The following is a 25,906-nucleotide window of genomic DNA, read 5'->3' as shown; positions in this document are numbered from 1 at the left end:
TTTTACTCATAGGAGTAAATTTGGAGAGGAAAAGATAAATTTGTAAGGAGGTTTGGATTATATATAAGAAAGCAGAATTCTTTTATAAATTTGTATTTGGCCCAGAAATGACAATGCAATATTCTAAGATTCTAAGGTGGAAAAGGATTTTGAATAATGAAGGTCCAGAAAATACAAGTTTTGTTTCTCACCTGGACTAGTGTCTATTGCTGTACATTTTGGGCCCACCATGGCTAGAATGAGGTGTGTATAAGGAAGCAACAGACATTTTTTGTCTGTGTATTTAAGGTCTGTATTGTAGAACTCTAGTGCTGTAATTCTATGAGACCATTTGCAGAAGAGCACATAATACGTGCCAGAGAGCCTAGAGAAATGTATAAAGTTCATTAACTTGAGCTGCCAAAGTCATAATCATTCTTTGAATTCAGGACCTGTCTGTTACATATTTCTGTTTTCTAAACCAGCAGTAGTTGCAGACATCCTTTTGACGGGAAAGGGGAACAACTTAGAGTGTCTCAATAGGTGGTACGTCCTAGACACTTACTGGTCTTTTGGCATGATCCAGTGGAAAGGCTCCAGGTAAAAGCTGTGTCCACCTTTCGAGGCCATGTGACAGCTGGCAAGGCCAGGTTAAGATCCTATTTTGGAACAACGTGTCTTCTCCATCTGCAGTATCCCAATAGCGGGCATGTCTATACTGGAGACAAATCAGATTGGTCAGGGAGACCCAGGGAGGGTAGGAATTCCTTGCAGAGTTCAGGAGCGCCAACTGTGGGGTTTCTGTGTGAGTAGGCCTGTGGGCTGAGGTGGAATCGGACCAGATAGGGAAGTACTGTCATCCCTTGGGGTGGCTAGGACTGCATGACTACACAAGAGTTCTGTCATTAGGGTCTGAGGGGACGATGTAGGGGGAACTGCCCCTGAAGAAAACGGCGATCAGCAGTTTCTGGGAGGGATTGTGGATCTGGCAAAGATTCGAGTGATCTCATCGGGCCTGGATAGTGCGGTACCAGCAGAAATCCTTGGCTCGGCATGCTGAGGCTCTCTTGTTTACCATCTACCGCAGACAGTGTGTGGCAGAGGAAGAGCAGGAGCGAGGCGCCGTGGGGACCGTGCCAGGTGCGTCTGCGCTGTGGCTGGGCTTTGCAGTGAAGTACGATGAGCCTTAAGCCCTGCGTAAACCTGACTACTTTGCTGATTTTCTATGACTTTTTCCTGACTTTTCTTCCTAATGAATATCCCGGCCTTCTGTCTGCTAAACTAGTTAGAGGATTCCTCTGTAGCTTGGGGGAGGTGGAGAGAAGCTTCATTGTACCCTTTGGACCAGATGTGCTTGTAACAGGGAAGTTGGCAGCTGTGGAGAAGAAAAGAGACAGTGGAGCTGAGACAGATAAAGAAAAAGGGGGTTCTGGAGGACTAAAATGAGCCCAATTCTGGCTTATTTTATGTTTTTGAGTTAACATAAATTCCACTGTTCTCTTTTTTTTTTTTTTCTTTTTTCAAGTTATTTCCTATATTAGTAAGTATAGTGTTTGTTGTTGGGTAGATAAAGATGTATAAATCATGGCTCTTGCCCTTAACTATCTCACTGTGTGTGTTGAAGTGTTAAGCAAGAAAAAGCTATAATAATGGTTGATAAGCAATATATAGCATTGATTAGCAGGAAGATAATGTGAGGCTAATTACATCTTCCTAGAGAAGGTCATTAAGTTACAGAGAAGTGGGGATATTTGAGCTTGAAGATGAGTAGGTAGTTATCAAATGGAGAAAGTAGGGAAGGTCGTGGGGCAAAGGAAGACACTCCAGGCAAAGGAACAGCATGTACTAAGCAAAATGCTATGAGCGTGCTGGGCGTGTTGGGTAGCCTGGGGCACCGGGTCTTGGGTTCTGGTGGTGGGGTGGAACTTGGTGTAAGACATGTCTAGCATAAGGTGTTTGAACTTTATTGCTCAAGCTGTTCTTGAGATAAGTGGTGGCTAATGTTTTGTCTGGATGTGGAAGTTGATGTGTTGGTGTGGTCAGTTTTGCTTGACGTGTTTTTTATCTCCCTAATAACTGCTTCATGATAATTTAGAGATGTACATTGAGTGCTTAAACTGTATAACACCATGAAACTTCGGTGGTGAGCGAGATTTGCAAAATAGGTATAAGCAGTTGACTCTGTCTTATAGGAGTTCAGATTTTATACAGGAGACCAGGTTTACAGGCAGGCAGCAGGTAAAAAAGAATCTAAGTCAGTATACTCAAGGCTCCCATGTATGGTGAAAGCCCATATCATAGGAAATGGAAGGAGGGAGAGGTCTCCATGGTGGTAAGTGGTCAGAGAAGGCTCTTTAGGGAATTAGAGGAGACTTGAGGATGAGTGGGAGCTGTAGAGGCATGAAGGAGGGCAGCTTAGGCCAGCCTAGGCAGTCTGGGGAAGAAGAACACATTTGAGTGAACCTGGACGTGGTTTTTGGGAGCAGACAGCTTCTCCAGGTTGAGGGATTCTTGCTCGTTCTTCAAATAATGTTTATTTAAATTCAGTTCTGTGCCAAGGAGTCTGCCAAGTATTACAGGGTGTCAGTGACAAAATTAGAAGGATAATTAGGAGTTTGGCATTTCTGCCAAACAGTAGGAAGACACTAAAGATGTTCTGAGTAATCCAGTGACACGTGGAGGATGGGTTTGAGATTTGATTGGTGCAGCAAGGGCATGAGTTAGGCAGCTTTGGGTGTAATCCTGGTGTGGGCCCTAATAACTTGATTAGGGTTGTGACAGCACGGAGAATGGAGAATGGGCAAGTTAAAAACATTTTGAAGGACTATTAGATGAAAATGACTGATCTTATGTAATGGATGAGAGAGAACAGGAGGTAAACATGACCACTGGATATATATCTTGGGTGGTAATAAGAATGGGGAAATTGAGGAGAAAACAGGTAGCTCAAGGGAGAGCAAAGGAGGTGATATGCACTGCTTAGAAGTCTAAAACCGGAAGTGGCTGAATGCCTACAGACGTTGGAGATAGGAAGACGGGGTAACGGAACCGGACAAGAGAAATAGTCCATATTACAAATTGTAGTAGTAATATTTGTTACTACTACACTTGGATTTTTATAATTATTGTCAGTAGAAGCATATATGTTCTTAAATTTTTTCGTAGGAAAAATAAATAATTCGTTTTTCGGAAAACGTTGTTCTTATGACAAAACAGTTCATATTGATAAAAAATTTTAAAAGCGGATGCATTTAAAGAGAAGTAACTTGTGATCCCAGTAGGTGATCTCTCTCTCTAGCTATATCCATCCATCTATGCATCCATCTAGATTTATTTTGAGGAATTAGCTCACACCATCCATTACAGAGGCAGAGAAGTCTCCTGATGTCTGCAAGCTGGAGACCCGGGGAAAACTTGTGGTGCAATTCAGTTCAAGTCTGAAGGCCTGAGAACCAGGGTAGCTGATGGTGTAAGTCTCAGTCCCGGAGCCAGAGAAGCTATGTCCCAGCTTAAGCAATGGAGCAGGAATAAAGAGGGTGGAGTCTTCTTCCTCTACCTTTTGTTTCATTAGGCCCTCAAGGAATTAGATGATACCATCCAACTCTGGGGAAGGCAATCTACTTTACTGAGTCCACAGATTCAAATGCAAATCTCATCAAGAAACAGTTTCACAGGCACACCCAGAAACAATGCTTCATCTGGGCACCTCTTGGCCAGTCAGTCAGGTTGACACATAAAATTAAACGTCACAATTAGTATTATACTGGGTTGTTCACGGAATCCTAAAAGCCTTCCCATGTTGTAAGTGTGTGTTTAGTCATATTAAAACTTCTACAAATTGTAAAAGAGAAGGACTTGAGGTCACTTGTAAAATCTATTCCCGAAGAAAGACTAAATAACATTTTAAAGATGTGGTAGCTGTAAGATGTGGTCCTGGACAACCAAGAGATTAAATGGAAAAAACGAAAGTTGGAGGATCCTTACCTCTAATCACATACAGAAACAAAGTACCAATGTATTGAAACTTAAAGGTAAAAAATAAACCTACTTTAAAAAAGCTAAGAGAATGTACGAGTGAATAATTAGCCTTGAGATGAGGAAGAACTAGTTTCTAAAGTTAGAAGTAATGGAAAAAATTGCAAAGGAGAAAAAAACCTACAGACTCAATTATATAAAAATATCAAACTGGAAAAATATTCGCAACAAATGCGATAGACAAGGTGGGGAAAGGGCGTGTTCGCACACTGTTGGGGGGAGCGTAAATTGGTACAATCTTTTCTGGAGAGCAGTGTGATAATAAGTATCAAGAGCCTTAAAGTTCCTCTCCTTTGACTCAACAATTTCTTTTCCAGGAGTCTAGCCTTCAAAAATTGCCAGGAATTTGCACAAATGTTATATACACGGCTGGTTACCTTAGCTTTATTTAAAAATACTCCAAACTGGAAATAATCCAACTCTACTGGAGAGGAGTTAAATTTTGTTTTTAAGTTAATTCTTTACTACGATAAGCAAACATAGGTGTAATTCAAAATCACAGTGTTGCTGTAATTAGCAGTGTCATTTCCTTTATATTTCAGTCTTGTTTTTGCCTCATTTAGGAAAATCAAAATAGAATTCTTTCACATTTTCTAAAAGCTGAATTCATTGCTAACTGAAGAATGGATTAGTAGGCCATCTTTGAGCTTTTCTTCTGTATTATGCTAAAAAATGTGAAATAAAACTAGTAATATAGAAATTTATAAATTGCTTACTGTGTGTAAGATGTTGTGCTAAGATTATTACATGATTATTACTTTATTTCTAGGATCAACGGTATGAAGGAGGTAATGTTGTTATCTCTATTTTATAGGTAAGGAGCCAGAGGCCCAGAAAGCATTAGTTACTTACCTGAGGTCATGCAGGTGGTAAGAGGCAGAAGGAGAACTCAGGGCAGCCCGTGCCCGAGGGACTCCAAAGCTTGTTACTGAGTATTTAAGCAAGAGCTTATCCTTCATTGGAATTAAAATGTAGAAATAAGAAGTGGCTTTTTAAAACAATTTAAATCAGGCTTAACCTTGGGGTTACAGTTGGAGTGGAGACGCTATTATTGTACCTCACTTCATTGTGCTCCCCCGTCACAGTGGCCACCAGTGTGGTTCCTGTCACCCATCTCTTTCTGTTCTTTGTATAGCTCGTTGTCCTCACCTCCCACCTACTACTGTCCACCTAAATCACTGTTCCGTTCCTGGAATCAAGAGACTCTTTCCTGCTCCGTTAGGAAATCATGGGATCCCCAGGTCGTTTCTCAGCATTTCCCACAGTCCCTGGGGCTCCATGGAGCAGGAGTTAGCAAGTTCCCACTTACAGGAGCTGGAATGTACCACACAAAAGGTACGACCTGGGGGAACGCTACGACACAGCATCGCGTGCCACCTAGTTCTTGTTGACCATTTCTGCTCTAGAATGAAGAGGACACTAACTAGAGCAGCATTTCATACCCACTTCCATAAAATCCCACAAGAAGCCGTGCAGTTCGTAGTTTATTTTCCAGCTCAGCCTGTCATCCTTTCTTACATCATTGATGCCCTTGAAGCATGAATGGGCAAAAGAATTAGGTTGTTTTTACCTAGGACTTTATAATTAGTCCTACTTTTAATAAAAGCTATATGTCCTTGTTAAAGAACAAGCCATAGTTGTCTTTCCAAACTTCTGTAAGCCAGAGTTTTTCAGCCTCATAACTACTGATGTTGTGGGCTGGATCACTGTGTTATGGGGGCATCCCATGCATTGGATAGTGTTTAGCGATGTCCCTGGCCTCTGCCAACTAGATGCTAGTAGTATCCCTCCTCTCCAAGTTACGACAATTAAAATTATCATCAGACACTGCCAGATGTCCCCTATGGGGAAAATAAAGACCGAGGAAGCTCAGAGTTAGAGAACTCCACCCCAGAAAGGCAGGTTATAAATAGAGTAGACTAGTTCTTGTAGGTTGCATTTGGCTGGGACATTGGTGTTTGTAAGCTGGACGGTCAGGCTAAGCTGCCCTCAGTTGAGAACCACTGGTATAAACGTTAAATTTGGCAAACTCTGTTTTTGTTTTTCTTTGAAGTGATGGGAAGTAACTGTCTTTGTGAAGAGAATATTATCATATCTGATATTTTATCCTTTGAATATTTTCAGCTTTTTAACTTATTCATCTTATGATTGTATACTTTTGAGACTAAAATATCTTTTCTCTCTCTTTTTAAATAGTATGCAAGCATTGAAAAAAATGGTGAATTTTTCATGTCTCCCAGTGACTTCGTCACTCGATATTTGAACATTTTTGGAGAAAGCCAGCCGAATCCAAAGACTGTGGAGCTTTTAAGTGGTGTAGTGGACCAGACCAAAGATGGGTATGTTTATTTTTAATGATCTCATTTAACTTTTTGTGTTTGAAACAACTGTCTGTTGCTTTAATGATGAGGAAGTCATTGTAAACACACGTCTCATCTCCTAAGCGCATCATTTTTTCTACCTATTGCAATCAATACATTATTTTAGAAATAATACTTTAATATTTTCTTTAGTGTTCTTATCACAGCTGAGGATTCTATGTGTGTATTTTTTTGACATAGTTTAAAGAACTATTTATAGTTTCACAGAGCTATTGTTGATAAGTGGTATGAAGATATACCAGTATGTTTACTATATGTAAGTTGGTATTTTTCAAGGCAACTATAAAAATTGTGAGTAAATGTAAAATATAGCTCTAAGAACATAGCTTTTCTATAATATTTCTCTGCTCAAATAGCTTTTAAATCTAACGCATGATTAAATACGAATAACAGAAGAATATGATTCCAAATCCCCATGAAAGTTGTTCTGCCAAGCTGGAAGGGAGAGACCAAACCATCTGAGATTAAATAAAACATTTTGCAAAATGCCTTTGGGTTTTTTCCCCCTACCAGTCTTCTCCATTTACATTTTTAAAATGAGTCTTTCCTAAGCCGTATAAAATTGCAGTTGGTTTTCATCATGTAGTGTAGAATTTGGGGCTTTGAATTCTTGCTAATATGAACACTAGTGACTACCCCTAATAGCCAAGTATAATCAGGAATAGGCTTTCTTTATGTAAACTGTAGTAGACCCAGCCATATGCCCACACTGCTTGCCAGCACCCCCTTTGACAGATTGCAGTTATCTGCCATTCTGGGGTGGTGTTCTCTAGCTCAGAACTCTCTGTCACGTGTCTGCTTTTCTCACATGCATCGGTTTGAGATATAACCAAAGTAAACTCTCTTGGTGTACTTCAAATACTTTCAGTTTTTACCAGCATTCCCTTTTCTTATATATGAACCTGTTGTCCCATCTTGCATGGAAATAACCTCCTCTAAACTGAAGATCTTGCAGAGTGGAAAGGAGTGGGAGGAAATTGGCAAGTATACTTTCTGTAATATCCTGGAGGATTGCTGGATCATGCCTTCTCTCTTTGTTCTAGTAGCAGTTACTTCTGTTTTCCATCTCCACCCCAAGGTAGCAACTTTGCTTGGTAAGGGAACATCGTGTATGAGTAGGCCTTCGTTCGCTCACAGGGCCTCTATAGAGTAGTGCAGGGAGAGGCTGAGGTATATTTCATACCAGTCTATTGAAGCAAAAACTAGATAAGATACAGATTTATCCTAGCAAACATTTTTTTGAGAAAATTTGGTTGCTTCCATACTCTCTGTGCTCAGGATTCAGAGGAAAGGTGATGAACCTCACATGCAACATAAATGATCTAACTCAGTGTTTAAGATCAAATTTTTTTCTTTCTTGATAGTTTAAAATTTCTTTAAACTACAGAAAACTTGAAAGGATACAATGAACACCCAGTACATACCCATCATCTAGATTGACTAATTGTTAACATTTTTTCCACCTTTGTGCTCTTTGTTTTACATCCTTTCTTCTTTACGCAACGGGCACACACATAATTTCCTTTTGTGCTTGGACTATTTAACTATAAATTACAGAGAATTAACAGTCATGTCAAATATCATCTAATATCCGGTCCATATTCAAATATACCATCTCTCCACCCCTCACCCCCCACTCTCAAATGCTTCCTTGCCTTTTTCTAAAATCCAGGATGCAAGTCTACGGCCATGCCACCCTGAATGTGCCCGATCTCGTCTGATTTTGGAAGCTAAGCAGGGACGAGCCTGGTTAGTACTTGGATGGAAGACAACCTAGGAAGACCAGGTGCTGTAGGCATTAAAAAAAAATCCAGGATCCAGTCTAAGTTTTTCTGTTACATTTAGCTGTTATATCTTTTAATTTAGAACAGACCCTTGCTTTCTATTATTTTTTTATGACATTGATTTTTAAAATCCAGGCCCATTTATTTTGTTTAGGTCCCATGTTCTGGACTTGTCTGATTGTGTCTTCATGCCTGCCTGGATTCATGTTACATTTTGGGGTTAGGAGAGATTCTGTATACCTGCTCTATCTTCTCAGGAGGCATGCTGTCCCAGCTTTGAAGATGCTAAGTTTGGTCACTTAGTTAAGGTGGTATCCACTAGATATTTCCATTGTATGGGGGACCACTTTTGTTTTATAATTAGTAGATAGAATACTTTAACAATGTGTGGATATCCTGTTTCCCAGCAATATTTCACCCAATAGTTTTAGTATTCACAATAATCCTTTCTTGAATCAGTTATTACAATGGGGTATGAAAACTGGTGATTTTAAAATTCTATCCTATTTACCATTCTTTGGTAAAGAAAAGCTTGCTTACTTCCCTTCTCTTTTCTTTCTCTCTTAACCATTTACATCAGTATAAATTCATGGACTTATCTATTTTAACTTCAATGTGTTATAATCTGTTACTGTTATTCCCTTAGATGCTAAAATTGTCCTATCGTGGTCAGTGGGTGTCCCTTCAAGCTGGCTCCTGTACGCTTAGCCTTTGAGTGCTCCTTGCTTTTGGTAAATAGGATGTTCTAGGCTCACTTTGGATTTTTCCTGCCTCTGGAAATCACTCTTTTCTCCAAGAAGCCCTTTTTAGCTGGGATTGGTGTTTGGAAACAAAGATCTGAGCACTGGCTTATTATTACTAGGGTGCTACTGCTTCTCTGACTTTTAGTAGAAAGAGCTGGGAAATATACTTTAAAAAATCAAAAGTTCGTATTGACATTTCCTGTTTAAACTTAACATTACAGGATTTTTTCTTTGTCTTTTATTTTGTATCTCTTCCTCTCTTTCAGTATTTTGGTTCCTAATTACATTAATACATTTAGGGGCATTAATTCGTATAATCATAATACCTTCTAATGTATTTTGCCTTCTTTTCCATCCCCATCTCCAATTCATTAGATGCCTTAAATTCATTAGATGCAACATTGTAACATACATTTTACATGTATAATAAAACATAACATATATATATATTTTCAAAAGCTTATAACAAATCTGAAATGTTGGCTTTATTTTCCTGGTTTTACAGAGGAGACTGCTGAGGCTCTCAGTGTTCAAACAATTTACTGCCAAAAAGGTGCCCAGGCCTGTCAAGACCCTGACATTTGCAGTGTTCGGAACTGCCTCTTCTCTCATAATCTCGCAGTCCTCTTTAACCTGACATTTTCTTTAAGGTGTTGTGTTATCTTAAACCTCTGTGTTTTACTGTGACAGAGAAAATCGTAGAGGGCCTCAATCTGTTACCCTTCAGCTAACTTATTCTTTTCTAGTTGTGAAAAGAGTATTAACAGTGAACAACTCAGTTTTAAAAGGGAAAAGAACCACCCATAATTTCAGCTTGACAGAGATATTTTGAACTTTTTAGTATCTTCCATCATTTCTTAACCTGCATTGATATTTTTTATAATTTGAATTCATTTTTATTATAATTCTCCTTCATAATCTTTTAGACTATATCAGTCAATTTTCATATCTTCATATGCTGTTCACATTAACAGTATTAAATAGCTTCACCATTTTCTATCAAATTAATGTACCATACTTTATGAAATCATGCCCTTATAGAGTAATGTCAGTTTCTAATTTTCTAAAATAAGTAGTATTGGAGTGAATATCTTCATTCATATGATATTTTCCCTTTCCGTTTGATTACTTCCTTAGAAAGAAATTAGAAGACAAAGATTCCTGGGTCTAGGGTAGAACTATTTTATCGCACACCATGTGTATCGTGGTAATTTTTCCAAAAGGGCTGAGCAAGTTGAAGAATTCTTCCAAGGTGTTTATGCTTACTATGCTACTAGCAAAGGGCCAGTGTTTGAGCCTGGGCCTGCCCAAGGCCTGTTCAGATGTTGATGTGCCATTTTCCCTAATCCTAACCCAGACACACAGCTCCTCAGGATTTACTTCACAAATAGGTATAACCATACATTCGTTCTCAGTGTAAAACTATGAATTCCTTTAGTTCTCCTTCCTTTCTCTCTCTCTCTTTTTTTTTTTTTTGAAGCATGGCATTTGTCAAGTTCATAGTCACAAATTATTATCTAAAATCAACCTTTGTTCCTTGAAAAACTTACATGGCAGAAGCCACATGTTGGCCCACGGAAGCACAACACACACAGCAAACAATGGCGAAGCACTGGAGTAGGCTTTATTCATTTAGCCAGGCTCTTGGGGCCATAATCACCTAGCTTGACTGGCCAGAAGAATTTTAGTGCATAACTTTGTTAAAATTTGAAAAGCAATTTATAGATTGACAACCTTAAGATTTAAAAATAGTGACAGCTGTGCTGACCCAGAGGTCATGGTAAATTAAATAACTGATTTTTAGGTAGGTACTACTGTCCATTAGCTGTGGTTTCTGGAGTGTGCAAACCAGGTCCTGCATTTTTGGTATCTCCAGTATCTAGTCCAATATCTGGCCTCTGCTTCACATCTATTTGTTGACTAAACTTAGGCAGAGCTACTCAGAAGGGTTTACTCTGTAATGTTATGAAAGCCCAAGACTATTGAGAGAATAGAAGGTCTAGTTCATATTCTAGGTTACTCACTGTAGTAGTCTGAATAACGGCTACCTGAAGATATCAAGTCATAATCTCTGGAATTTGGAAATGGAGCCTTATTTGGAAAAAGTTTCTTTAAGATATGATTAAATTAAGGATTTTTTTTTAATGGTGACATTGGTTAACGAAATCCAGTAAGTTTCAGAAATTAAGAATTTTGGAATGATGATATTACCCTGAATTATCAGTGCCTTACTTGCTATCACAGGTGTCCCTATAAGAAGCAGAAGTTTTGACACAGACCCTGGCAGGAGTAACCATAGAGATTGGAGTGATGCGTCCATAAGCCAAGGAACACTTGGGGCCACCAGAAGCTGGGAGAGGCAAAGAATTCTCCCCTAATGAATCTCTCTTTGGAGGGGCTGTGACCCCACTGTCACTCTGATTTCAGACTTCTGGTCCCCATGAACTCCAGGCATGGAAGTTAACCACCTGTGTACCACATGAACTTATGGTAAAGGGATCCAGTTTTTCTGGAGCACTCCTGATTCCAATTTAATGTTTCATGAGACTGCGACTTGGTCAGCCTTCCATGATGTGAGCTCCTCTCAGAGTGCTGTACAGTTTGTCGTTAACAGCTGTTTGAGAACCCCATCTCTGTGCCTGGCTGTTCTGTATGTTGAGGATAACTGGTGAGTGGAAAAACATGGCACGTGCCCTCTTGGAGCTTCTAAATTAGTGGAGCAGACAGGTGTTTATCAGAGAACCACAAAAAAAATGTGAACTGATGGGTGATGAATGTGAAAGAGGAGCATGGTGTGAGAGATGGTAAAGGGGGGCTTCCGTGCTGACTGGGAGGTTAGGGAAGACTTCCCGATGAGTGCCATTTGAGCTCTAGGAGTTGAAGAAAGGGTATGGGGGACAAGGGACAGAGCACTGCAGACAGAGGGAACAGTGATTGCCAAGGGTGTTCTGAAATGCAGAGGCTGGCATGCTTGGAGCATGGAAGGTACAGGGCATGGTGGTAGGGAGGTAGCCGTGGGCAGGCTGCGTAGGAACTACTAATTCATATTAAGAATTAAGGGTTCTTATCCTAAGAGCAATGGAGCGCTGTCAAAGGGGGATTTGAGTCAGGACTGGCAGAACTTGCCTATGCTGCAGCGTGCTTGCTGTGATTTCACTGGTTCTCTGCTCCTCCCTTCTAATTGCCTGTTATGTTTAGATTTCCCTGAATTCCACTGTTTTAATAGATTTAATGATGGGCATACTCATTTTTTGAGGTACTTTGTGGGAGATAAGAAGAAACTTTGCCCAGGCCTGGACACCTTTTGTTTAGTGGGTGTCATAGGCGAGGAAGGCTTGTCCCAGCATCTGGCGGGCGGGAGTGAGGATGAGAAAGCCGGGGAAGAGGAGGGAACAAAGGTCTCTAAAGGCTTCTCAGACCTTCTCACCTTGCTTGCTGTTGGATTGTTTGTACAATTTTTGATATGTCTTTTAGATTGTTATGTTTTTGTTTAAAATAGGAATGAAGCTTTCTTTGTGTATCATGTAAGTGTGATTTTTATACATTGTTCACATAGCTATCTAGGTAAAAATAAATGTTGTGAGTGTGTCCCTTTGAGCATTGTAAACATGTTTCCATTTGTTATTTGTTTTTGTTATTAACTGTCTTACTGGAAAGATCTTAAGCTCAAAGTGTGTTTCCAGGAGTATCTGATCTCACCTGGAAAGACTAAGTGGTGCCTGTATAAGCTGGGGGTGTTGGGCGCCTGGCCTCTTGGACTCAGGATGCTGCCTGCGTGTTACAGCTCTGACCCCTGTCTGTGTGGAGTGGGCACTGGGTGGATCTGGTATCTATTGGTTTGCTAGGATTGTGTACAAATTTACCACATACACATTTCCAGTCTTAAGTGTGGTACCTCTTTGCAGCCCAGAATGTCAGAAATTCTGGTTACTTAATGAGGAGCTGACATGTCCAACGTACTACATTACCAACACTCATTTTGTTGAATCAAAATGGTGGCAGTGGAATCAATATCCACAAATCATTTCTTTCTGTTCCGTATGTGGAGGATCAGTCCTGCAACAGTGCCCATTTGAAGTAGGAAGAATAAGGGTGTCAAAGAAGAAAAAACAGAAGTCTAGAGTTTTAAAATGTGTGTCTATATAAATAAAGTGTATTCTCTGCCTTTCCCATGTTTGTTATTTTTCCTTCTGAGAAAAAAAAAAGGCCTTTTAAATACTTCACAGGGTGAAGGAGCATATAATGTTGTTGATGACACAATCATTTTTCTATACCTGTTTTCACTTTGTGAGGCTGTCACGATGAAATCCAGGCCTTGGCCACATGCTGGGAGTTAATGAGGTTTACAATTGGCAATGCTTAAAGAGTATTAGGGTAATGTATTTAAACATCAGCAGTTCACAGTCTGCAGTGCTCATCATCTGTCAGATACAATCCGGAATCAATAAGAGGAGGCCTTTCAATTTGCTAATAAGGAAAGTTTTCTACACTGCTAGGGTGGACACAGATCTCATATTAACACATGAAATTCATAAACTATAGTATTAAGCAAAAGCATCTCTTTATTAAAAAAAAAAAGGTAATAATCACCATCAGTCACCTGAGAAGCTTAAATTTTCTTCTTAGTCATCAGACTCCCAAATTAATCTACCAAAACAAAAAGCCTCATTAGCAGCTCTCATTGAATCAGTGTTATTTTTTCTTTCTCTCAAGGTGTCTGATTAACCCCCTTTCTTTTTGCATTACTCACTTTGTGTTAATATTTGATGTCTGAAATCATAGGGGGGGTGCGTGCAATGTGGTGGCTAGACACTGTCTGCGAGGGGTGAATTAAAAAGAATTCTTAAAAAGGTTTGTATTATGTTGCTGGTATATTAGAAAACCTTTAGGAATGTCAGGTGCCTGGGATTATTTTCTTTTTAATTCCAGAAAGGGTTGATTAATGACGAGGTGCTGATTTCACTTCTCATTCCTGTGTGCGGATAGCCCTCCCTTTCTTCCCCTTTGTTCTTTTGCATACCAATCGAGACCGTCCTTTGGAGAGTTTTGCTGTCAAGGGAAGGTGAGAGATGGGACCATAGCTGGAGGGGAAAAGAAGGTGAAAAGAAAAGAGGGTCTTTTTATGGTGAGTAGATTAAGCATCACTTATCCCGATGGGAATGACTCTGCGGACAGTGGAGAATTGACACACTGTAGGAGAAAAGAAAAGTCTAGTGTCTTGTCTGTGTGGGAGGTGGCCTCTTGTGAGTCTGAGACCTTTTCAAGGAGTTGATGAGGTCCAGACTGTTGACATGATAACATTAAGATGTGATCTGCCTTACTCGCTGTGTTGTATTTGAACTGATGGTTCTAAAAGCAACGATGGGTAAAACGGCTGGTGCCCTATCTCTAATGAAACAGTGCCACTAAGTCACACACTGTGAGCCGTCATGCTCTTCCCCACCACCCATTCTCAGCAGCAGCAGTGGTGATGATGATGCCGCCAGTTCCGCTTCAGAGTGGCCTTGAAGAAGTAGTAAAAAAAATATTGATTTTCTTAAATCTCACCCTTAAGTAGATGTCACTTTAAAATTCTGAGTGACTAAATGGGAAGTGTCCATGAGGACTTGCTCACTGTCGTCTGATGGTTGTCTGGAGAACAGCACTTGAGCAGTGTTTTGAGTTGCCAGTTAAGCTAGTTATTTTTTTTTTTTCATGGAACACTTTTTTTTTTTTAATAAGAATGACTTATTTGAAAGAATTAAAATTCTCACATGACAGTTTCCCATTACTTAAAGATTTTTCTGATGTAATTAGTGCTGATATTAATTATGTGATTTTTAAATATAGTATAATGAGATGTGCCAACATTCGGAAGATCTGCATAACTTAGGGAAACATGTTTTCCAGATGACCAAGTAAATGTTGTTTCAGAATCATGCATGTGTAAAAGATCTATTCAAGGTACAAGCAGACCCGTGGATTTTAATGTAACAGAATGGGAAGTGTTCATGGATGCAGGTTCAGCTTCCACATTGCAACTGATTTTTAAGAAACTATCACTTGTTGAGATTTGGTGTTGTATCATAGAAGAATATCCACAATTAACTAGACAGACAAGCTATTAAAATACTCCTTCCATCTGTAACTATGAGTCTGTGTAAGACTGAAATCCTTCATATCCTCCAACAAAAACAACATATTACAGCGGACTGAATGCATCCATTAAGTCAGTCGTTTAAGAGATTTGCAGACATAAAACTTTTTTTTCCTCACTATGTGTTTTAGAAACTGTCGTTATTTTTCGTACAAATATGTTATTTACATTGCTGTGTAATAGGTTTATTCACTTTTTAATGTAATAATAAATATTTTTTAAATTTATTAGTTTTAATTTTCTACATAGTAAATATGATAGCTATAATGCACATAAATAAAAGCTCTTTGAGAACCTCAATAATTCATAAGCGTCCAAAGTGTTCCTGAAATCCAAAAGTTTGAGAAATACTGAGCTAGAAAAATAGAAGGGCAAGTGGAATATAGAGTAAAAATGTCATATAAATTTAGTGGTAGGATTTGGGGAACGTTTTCTTCTTGGTTTTTCTCTGGGAAATAGATGAGAGAGAGGATGAGGGTTGAAGTATTGGCATTTTGAGAGAGAAGAACTTACTAAACAGTCGTCTGGAAGTGGGAGGGCAAATGGACGAGAGAACATAGCATGGCTGGGCAGGACTTGCCGGAGGCCCACCTGAGGATTTGTGCTCACAAAATTCAAAGTGAAACTGCTTAGTGTGGCTGTGTGCTCTCCAGCTGAGTTCAGCTGCTTAGCTCCTGGCATAGAGTAGGAAATGTTGGCTACATCCCAGGTTGAGGACATGGCCATTGAATAATCGAGAGCCGGAGGTGCCACAGAGGCGAGGGATGTGCAAGGGAGCAATTGTAATGATTGACTATAGATTTACTATGGATAAGAGGTAAAGAGAGGATATTGGAGTAGGAGACAGTGAGAAGGTGGTAGGCTTATTGAACTGCAGGTTTCAATGTGGTAGAAGATTGTTGAAGTTGAGGTATCAGAAGGCGTGAGCAGGAAGACTAGAAGTTAGTGGCCAAAAAGTGAGATGCATAAAAGTGAGAATAGGGAGGTATTGCAGTTATTGATAGTGGCAAAAGTCTAGAGTCTGACCATGGGAGTGAATGACTAAGGAAAGGTAGAGAAAAGATCATTGGACGAGAGGAGTTCAAGAAATTGGGAGGCCTAGGTGTTTGAGGGATTAGTATATTGAAGGATAAGTATGTTGAAAATACTGAGAATTAAGGTAGCAGTAGGATTGGAGAGTGTGTCAATGAGCCAAAAGCTAAAACATGGTGGGGTGGTGGGGAGGGATACAGATCAGTTGTTCTTAGGTGACAGAAACAAGAAGGGCTGGTATAGTCAGATAATGAAAGTATTTGAACTGGGGGTGAGAGCAGGAGTGTTGGGGGATGGTCTAGAAGACACAACGAGAATGAAGGAGTACACCTACCCTGCTCGTAAGCCTGGTGCAACCCAGTACTGCAGAGGAGAGCCCCTCGCTGTTTAAGGAGGGGGCTGCGGAAGAAAGATCATCCTCAAGGGAGAACCATGTATTGGTTGGAGCACGAATGTGGAGGGGTTCTTAAAGGATTCCTCTGAAAAGGATTTCCTTTAGTAAAGAGATTGAGGATGAGATTTTGCTCATCATGAATTGTGAAATCTCGAAGGCACAACGGAAGGCTTTTTGGGAGATGGCAAAAGAATAAAGAAAATGCAGAGCCCATGGGGATTGGATGTGGGTGATAAAAGGGTGAGCAGAGGGTCTTGGGCTGCCGGTGGAGGTCAACATGCACAGGATAAAGGACCCAATGGAATTAGTTCCGGTGGACTCCACACTGTATGTGCTGGGAGATAGGGGTATTTGCAGAGAGGCTAGGAGGCCTTGGGAGGGGCAATTTTATTCCTTGAAGAACTTCTAAAGTAAAATTATTCTGTGAGATTTGAGCTCTGCTGTGTTTTGTTTTGGTTTGGTTTGGTTTTTTGTTTTTTTGTGTGTGTGTTTTTTTGTTTTTCCCTAGATGGTTAGACTAAAGGACAAGGCAAGCAAATAGTTACTGAGCACACAGAGGAGAGGGTTCCAGACCCAGTGTTAACAGTTTCCACCTGTTTTCTCCTTTAATCTTCATAACAAATCCTTAGACTAGGTACTTTTGCCCCCCTTTTTTTAGATGGGGGTGCACAATCAGAGAGTTAAAATAATTTGCTCAAAATTACATAGCTAGTGAATTCTGGAACTAGAATTTGTACTTAGTTCTTTTTGATTTGTGCCCTACCTGCTCTACCATGGAACTTTCTAAGTATAGAGAAGAATATTAAAAATAGAGCTTTGCATGAGAACTGAGCATATGTCTTTACTTAAAAGTTACGATGCCCTTTGCAAGATTCTTACCCTTTAAGACTTTTTGGCCAACTATCATCTTTACCACCAGACTTAGGAAAAGCTGTCCTCACATTTTTTTTTTTTTTAACCCAGGAATAGTTTTCAGAACACTTTTTCCCTTTTTCTATCCTTAGACTCAACCTTGAGGTACCATGGCATACCATGTTCTCAGAATACTTATCTTTACCAGGCTAGCACCTCTCCATTCTTCCCAGTATGTGAAGGTGAGAGCGCAAATACTGTTCCCTCCCACTTTCCTCGTTTGGTCTTGCTTTACTGGTACCATAGGTGTTTAAAACTTAGATCTAAAACTGTAAAGAAAAGAAATCAAATGTAAGCACTGTTTCCCAGCTACCTGCAAATCTGTTTCCCTACCAATGTCAGTGTTGTAGGCACAGGATATGGCAGTGGCTTAAATTAAGTCTTGCGATAAACTGTGAGGATTGAAGTGTAACCTGAGATTTAGTGCCTATTAACTTTCCCATTGATTGTGACATAATTGTCAATGAGTCACTTCCTATTAAATAGAATGAAGCTCTCAGACTTTAATGAAGGTTTTTGAGGGTAAGGCTTCCATTGCAATTTGCTATAAAGGTTTTGGGATCTTCAACCTCGAAAAGTAAGGAGTGAAAGAAGCTAACTGACTCACTTTCATAGAAATTGTAGAATAATTTAGTTTCTGTAATAAAGCATATATAGTAAGATAAAGTGGCCTTGGGTTACAAATTGAGAGAATCTTGATTTTTAAAAAATCTAGGTTATTTTTAGATTTATTAATTCATTTAACAAATGTTTATTGGCACCAACTATGTGCCAGGCATTGTTCTAAACAAAACAGTAAACATTGTGTTCTTACATAGCAAATAGACAACGTGAACCAATAGATGTTTATGACCGAGGCAGGTAGCTGTATCTACTAAAGCAAGGGGAGAGGATGGCAAGTGACTGTGTGTGGGCTCTGGGGTGCCGTGGTCAACAGGGTTGTCAGGCAAGACCTCTTTGAAATGTGACATTTAGGCAGAGCCCTCAGAGCCATGTGAGAATCTGAGTTGGGCTTTCTAAGTAGAGGGAATGACAGATGCAGAGCCTGAGATGGGAGGGTGCTTGACATGTTTGAGGACAGTAAGGAGACCCGTTTGGCTAGAGGTTGATGAGGAGGAGGAAAGTGGAAGAGGCCAAAAAGGTATCCAGGGGCCAGATTATATCCTATTAAAGATCTTACAGAATTTTATTCCAAGTGTAGTAGAAGTCACTGGAGAGTGTTGAGCATGGGACTGACATGACGTGAATTAAATTTTAGAAGGATCTTCCTAACTGATTTGTAAAGGATAGAGTGAAGTGGGCAGGAGGAGAAGAAAGGCCAGACATCTTTGGACTAGAGTAGTAGTTGTAGACCTGGTAAGAAGTGGTCGGATTTGGGATTTTCTTGATAGATTGGATATGAGATGTGAGAGAGGGCAATCTGAGCAACATAGGAAATTCTTGGAGAAGAATAGGTTTGGAAGCAAAACTAAGAGTTCTGTAGGACGTGTTAATATTGAGATGCCTATGAATGGATAAAGAAGATGTGATACACACACACACACACAAATGGAATATTACTCAGCAACAAAGAATGAAATGTTGCCATTTGCAACAACAGGGATGAACCTGGAAGGTATCTATGCTAAATTAAATGAGTTAGACAGAGAAAGACAAATATGGTGCGGTTTCACTTACATGTGGAATCTAAAACAAACAAACAAAACAAAATAAAAACAGACTCATCGAAATAGATCAGATTGATGGTTGCCAGAAGGGAGAGGGGTGGCCGGATGGGCGAAAATCATGAAGGGGAATATACTCAATAATATTGCAATAAGTTTGCATGGTGACAGATGATTACATTGTAAGGTATAGAAATGTCGAATCACTATATTGTACACCTGAAACTAATACTATATACCAACTATACATAAATTAAAAAAAATATATCGAGGTGCCTGTTAAACATGCAGTTAGAAAGGTAGGCTGTTAGATGTTTAGGTATAGATTTCCAGGGAGAGGTCTGGGTTAGACAGACACAGGAGTCAAACAAATTGCTTGATCAGAGCCAATTTTCAGCATAAGGAATTGGTGCTGTAATTAGTAACTTTAAAGGTTCAGCGATTTGGGGATTGTTTTTTGTGGGAATGGGAGCCTTTTTAATATTGAGTTTTTTGAACTCATACGCTTTTTAAATATATATTTGGCATGTTTTAATCAAATGTGTTTATCACATCTTTGGCCAATGAGAACCCTTTTATTTTTTCATTAGTCCTTTCTGATAGACTCCATTAATATGTCATAGCTTACTTGCTTTCTGGCAAAACAGGATGTTATTTTGTGTATTTCCTGCTCCAGACCTAGAATCATTCACTCCTCCATGGAGCCCTTATTCTTCTTAATGGGCAGTTGTGTTTAGAGACCACAATTTGGGTGGTAAGTGTATTTTTTCTTTTAGGTTGTTACTGCTTTTAGGTCTTTTCAGTAGATAGCGCGGGGAAAAAAGTCTTCATTTCATATTGATATTTCTGATTCAAAGTTAAACAGTTGACAAAATTAAAGTATATTTATTTCTTTGATTTTTTTTTTTTTTTTACTCTTTCATTGAAAGTCTTAGTTACCAGCAACATTCACATAATTACATGTATGCAAGATGTAGACTATACTTAAAATAATAAGACTGGTATTGCTGCTAACAATTAGATAGTGAATGAAGTTTAAGATTTCTTTTCAGCTTTCTTTGTGCTTAGTATGTATCCCATTGAATTTATACAGTGAAAATACTGTGTTCTAAGGTTATTTGAAATAATTCGTTTCTCCGTGTGGTTTTGCCACCAACTTGATATTTGGTTAGGTTCATTCGTTTCAGTTTGTTTTTAATTTTTAGAGATTGCTTTTTTCCTTTTAGACTTAATTTAATTTTTGAATATGTAAAACATATGTTTCCTAAGTCAAAATTGTATAACAGAAGCAAGATATCTTCAGAGAAGTCTAACATACCATGCCTGTCCCTTCATCCTGTCTTTCTTCTTCCTTAGAGCTCACTTTTATTTCCTTTAGTTTCTTCTTCCACAGGGTATTTCTCTCTCAAATATAAGTAAGCTGTATGTATGCATATTCACGTTTGTATTTCTCTCCCCATTCATACCCAAAAGGCAGCTATGCAAACTCTCTATATACTATGGATGTATTCCTATGAAAGAGGGTATGTATGTGTATGGGTGCATGTGTATTAGGATTCTCAATATAGAGAGGGAGGGAAGGGAGAAATGACAGAGGGGGAGAGATTTATAATAAGGAATTGGCTCATGTAATTGTGGAGGCTGAGAAGTCCAACTATCCGCCATCTGCAGCCTGGAGACCCAGGAAAGTCAGTCATGTAATTTAGTCCGAATCCAAAGGCCTGAGCATCAGGGGAGCCGGTGGTTTAAGTCTCAGTCTGAGGTCAAGAGAAGATGAACGTCCCAGCTCAGTAAGTCAGGAAGAGAGAGCAAGTCCACCTGTCTCCATCTCTATGTTCTACCCAAACCCTTAACAGATCGGACAATGCCCACCCACATTTGAGAGGGCAATTTGCTTTACTCGGTTCTCTCATTTAAATGCTAATCTCATCCAGAAACACTCCCACAGACAGCCTGAAATAATGTCTAATCTGGGTGTGTGTAATATGTAATAACGTTTAATCCCAGGTCCCAGTCAGTTTGATGTAATATTAGTCCCCATGTGTGTAATATTAGTTCCCAGAACATATTTTCTCTCTCTCTCCTCCCGCACTTTTGTCACTTAACTATATGTCCTGAAGATCACTCTATGTAAGGACATCTTACTTATTTTTTTTATATCTGTGTAACATAAGAATACACATTTTGAATCATTTCCCCAGTTTGTTCTAATAGCCATTAAAGTTTACAGACCATTGCTTTTAATACGTACATTATTTGAGTCATAAGGATATTTTTCCAGACCATCTGTTAGGGCTCTTGTCAAAGAGAACCAGACACATCGTGATGAATTAGATGAACTGTAATTACACTCAGGATATTCTTTTACTTCTTTACATTTTCCCTGCACCAAATGCTTCTGAGGCCGTCTGCCCGCCTTTCCCTTATCCACATGCGCAGGAGAAGGGCTTTTATGTTACATACCTCAATTCTTCTGGGAACCGCTGCCCTCAGACAGAACGGGTTGTTCAAATAGGAACACACAGTGGAAGGAACATGGATAGTGGTGGATAAAACCACATTCACATCTTACTAAGTCTCTTAAAAGTTCTGGGACTGTAGACGAGTGATCTAACTTTCTGAGCCTGTTTTCTCATCTGATTAAATGGAGCCGGTACCTGCTCTGTGAACACTTGGGTGTTGTTACTCAGTAAAATAACATCCATGAAAGAGTTCAGTCAGCTTTCCCTTCTCACTTTACTCACAAGTCTCGTTCCAGCATTTCTTCTCTCTCCCATTGCCGGGATCTTTTCCTGACAGCGCATAAACCCTCTGGTATCTCTCTCATATTAAGGAAAACTTCTCGTGACTCTGCCTCCTCCTCCATCTCTGCTCTACTTCTGCTCTCTCTGCAGAGCTCATCGAGAGCATTGCCCCTCTGGCCCTCTGCAGTTTGTCTCCGTCCCCTCAGGTTTCCTCCACGGCTGTCCTGGGTCTGCTCTTGTTCAGATCCTGAGGAGGAAAAACTCACTGCTCCTTCCGTGTGCATCTCCTTTACTACTCACACAGAACGCTTCACTTCTGATTCTTCTGGTCATCAGATAAGTGGGGTTTCTTTCCGCGCCATACCAAACAATTCCGTGACATCAGCTGGGTGTCCTACGATTTAACTCAATTCGGAGAAGATCTATTAGGTCCCACAAGACAAGGGCTTAGTGCCACGTGACTGCCCTCCTCACCCCCATCACACGTCCAATGCCAGTCACAAGTCCAGGTTGTTACCTGTGCTTCTGACTCATCAACGATAAATCGGAGGTTTTCGTGGCCCTCTCCTGGAATTCGGTTAATTTATGAAAGCAGCTCACAGAACTCAGGAAAACAGTGTACTTATCCTTTACCAGGTTATTATAAAAGGTTTGATAAAGGATGCAGGCGAACATCTAGATGGCAGAGAGGCACAGGGCAAGGCATTGTGGAGGGGCTCAGAGTTCTCAGCTCACTGCTTCCCCAGAACCGTGTGCTCACCGCCTGGGAGCTCTTGAACCCTGTGTTTTGGGAATTTTTATGAAAGCCTCATCATGTAGATATGATCAATTATTAACTTCACTTGTAGCCCTTCTCCCTCTCTAGATAATGGGAGTGGGCTGAAAATGCCAAACTTCTAATCATCTCTGGGTCTTTCTGGTGATGAGCTCCTATCCAGGAGCCCACCAAGAGTCACCTTAAAGACTGCTTAGAACAGAGACACTGCTATCACCCAGGGAACCAAGGGATTCAGGAGCTCTCTGTCAGAACCGTGGTCATAGAATAAATAGGACAACAAAAGATGCTCCTAGTGCCCTTGTCATTTAGGAAATTATTAGGGTTTTAGGGAGCGCTGTGCCGGGAACCAGGGGCAGAGACCAGTATATACGTTTTGTATTATCTCACAGAGCCCCAGAGCAAAATCCACTGAAACACTAGTCCTCAGGGTTACGTAGCTGCTGCCTCGCACCTTCCCAAAGTACTCTCTTGACATTCAGTACACCACGGTCTCTGGCTTTTCTCACACCTCCCCGGCTGCTCTTGCTCAGTCCCCTCTTCTTGTTCTTCCTCATCTCCCATTTTTGGGGTTCAGTCCTGGGACTTCCAGTTTTTTTCTAACTACTTGAGTGACCTCATTTCACGGTGTCTCTAGCCCTCTCCTCCCTGCTGAGCTCCAGAGTCAGGTCCACGCAGCTGCTTCCTCGAGGTCTCCATTTGCTTACCTACTAGGCCTCTCAAACCTCGGGTTTCCGGAACGAGGCTCCTGATCCTTCTCTCCAGTGGCACTCTTCCTTCCTTTCCTGTTCGCTGTCTCAGGACATCGCATCTTGCAGTTGCCCAGACCCAAACTCTAGAGACATCCTTGTTTCCTCCTTTTCTCTCATACCTCACGTTTAATCTTTCATCAGATCTAGTTGTCTTTATCCTCAACATAGAGTAAAACTCCTTCTGTCCTATTTAAGAGGGTGGCAGTAGCAGCAGCTGCTCTTCAGGCTTCATTATACCGACATAGACAATACAAGAAAGGAAGATATGAGAGAGATGACCGACAGGGATAGCCAGGACAGACAAAGACCCACTGCACACGTCTGGGGGCAAGCCCTAGATGAGAATAGGTCCAAAGGCAAGTTCCAAGGCAGGCTCGATTACTTGATTTTGTGTCATAAAGGCACATGGGACAAATTATCAAGAAGTTTCCAACTCTTAAGTTTATAACTGTTGTCATTTGAGGCTTCCCGACCAGGGCATCCCTTTAGGAGATACTTAGTAGGAGACGTATCAGCTTGATTTCTAACATAGAATCCTTGTTCAACCTGCACCAGAAAAGATGGCGCTGCACCAGCTGCTGGGGAAGATGCTTAAAACTGGCAGTAGGGCGGTAAACTGCCTACCACTCTAGTTGTGCTTCATTTCAATTTTCTCTGCAAGTTCATCTAAGTGTACATTTTCAAAACTAAAACTGTATTACATGAGCACCAAAAGAACTGAAATTCTAAAACTATTATTAGTTCACTCTTCAGTGATGCAGTGTAACCAGTGATTGACGTGTAGCCCCCAGTTGGCTAGTTCTTTAGATTCACTCCCAGTGATGTGACCTGCATTTTACATGACTTAGCCTTTCTTGTTTTCATTCGTAACTAACTGTGGTGGGATGTTGCTCTGCATCCAGTGTGACTGCTTCTTACCTCTTCTGCTGCTACTACCACAGTCCAAAGCATGGGCAGTTCTCACTCTGATTGTTGTAGTAGCCTCTTAACAAGCCTCCCATCATCTAGTCATCCCTTCTGTCTGTTCAGCAAAGCGACCAGAATGATCTTGTTAAGACCTAAGCTGGATCATTTCACTCTCTGGCTCACAACCTTTATGGTTTTTGATTCCGCTCAGAGTAAAAGCCAAAGCCCTTACTGTGGCCACCAAGGCCTTGCAGTGGCCACTCCTTCCTTCCCCCGCTTCCCTCCTTCACTTTCACCCTGATTACTTTGGTCCAGCCTCACTGGTTTTCTTGCTGCCTCTTGAACACACCATGCTGTGTCACCTCGGGGCCTTTGCACTTCCTTTGCCAAGAAGCTCGTCGCCTCCTTAGGGTCTTTGCTCCTGTGACACCTTCTTAGGGATGCTTTCCCCAAACACACTATTTTAAACTGTACCCCTGACACTCCTTTCCCCGTTTGCTGTAGTGGTTCTCATAGTGGTTCTCATCTTGTAACAAAGACTTCCTTGTTTTGTCCCCCCTCGACTTTTTCACACACATTCGCCTGGAAGCTCCATTAAGGCAGGGATTTTTATCTCTTTTGTTTGCTGCTAAATCTGCAGATCCTAGAACAGTGTGGCTGGCACATAGTAGCACTTCGTTGGTGTTTGTTGAATGAATTTGAATGAACTGAATACATAAAGCGCCGTGAGCATGCGAGATATTGTTATTACGATGATGAGGGGATGAGATTCTCAGGCTGTCTTTCTGGTTCCATATTGAAATTCAACATGTTAAAATCCCTGGTTGTCATTTTCCCCAAGGAACACTGTACCATTTTATGCAGTCTTGTTCTGTCACAGGTACTGAAACGTTTAGCAAATTTTTTTCTCCTCTGGTCTTTACTTTTATCCTCTCCAAATAGACTGGTACCACAATCGTGTGGGATCGTTCTTGTTTTTTTAACATTAATTTTTTTTGTACCAAGAAAACCACCCATAGCATTAGTGTCTTGATCCTTTTTGAGACTCCTGCCCTTCCCCGTCAGTACCCTATGAAGGCTGAAGCGTTTGCTGACTGGGCACCGTTCGGCTCTGCCCTTCTGCCCCTCTCATCTCTGCTTGTGGTCTGGTGAGTTACAGCCTTCGGTGGTTAAATAAACGCAGCCATGTCTCTTTTAATTTTAGTTCACATTATCCTTCCAGTTATTAGTTTAGAATATAATTTTATTTTATTTTATTTTTATTTATTTATTTATTTATTTATTTATTTTGAAATTCACTAAAGGTGTTGCATTTCCATTTGGGGAAAACTCCCCTTGAAAGTACCTATGGCTTGGCTGAACATGTAGTTCATATTGAAATCCCCTTTCTATCGCTTTATAATTTCCTGATCAGTGCTTTCTTCTGGAGGTGTTATTATTATTTTTTTAAGTCAGGAAGTAAAACAGTCACCCACGTACTGAAGGAAAAAGCATTAGACGCTGATGTTGCTTTTCCACAATTAGCAATAATTGTACCTGGAAAAAGCAAGAGTCTCAAAAGTCTTGTAGCTTAATTTGCTTTTACAAAAACATAAAGTACTCCCAACAGTTTCTAATTTTGATTGTTCTTTACAATTGCTGTTCTGCGTTGTAATTGCCTGCTTTTTAA

At 40.3% G+C, this 25,906-nt stretch overlaps 1 protein-coding gene and 1 pseudogene across 6 annotated transcripts in view; both read left to right on the top strand.

The window, feature by feature from the left end:
• SLC25A13 (solute carrier family 25 member 13) overlaps positions 1–25,906 on the top strand; it is a 165,391-nt gene that overhangs the window by 21,079 nt on the left and 118,406 nt on the right. For 3 of the 6 annotated variants that reach the window (XM_006911925.3, XM_006911924.3, XM_025046837.1), the window contains one exon: positions 6,211–6,353. In XM_006911925.3, coding sequence (XP_006911987.1) covers positions 6,211–6,353 — 143 coding nt within the window. Of the gene's footprint in view, positions 1–4,809; positions 4,829–6,210; positions 6,354–13,939; positions 14,048–25,906 lie in introns of those variants that run through there. The other 3 variants (XM_025046834.1, XM_025046836.1, XM_025046835.1) reach the window with 3 other exon arrangements.
• On the top strand, positions 8,075–8,193 carry LOC112479838 (annotated as a pseudogene).

This window comes from Pteropus alecto, unplaced genomic scaffold, assembly GCF_000325575.1.
Source record: "Pteropus alecto unplaced genomic scaffold, ASM32557v1 scaffold21, whole genome shotgun sequence".
NCBI lineage: Eukaryota > Metazoa > Chordata > Mammalia > Chiroptera > Pteropodidae > Pteropus > Pteropus alecto.
The sequence above is the reverse complement of the archived record's forward strand: the minus strand, read 5'-3'. Positions and strand labels throughout refer to the sequence as shown.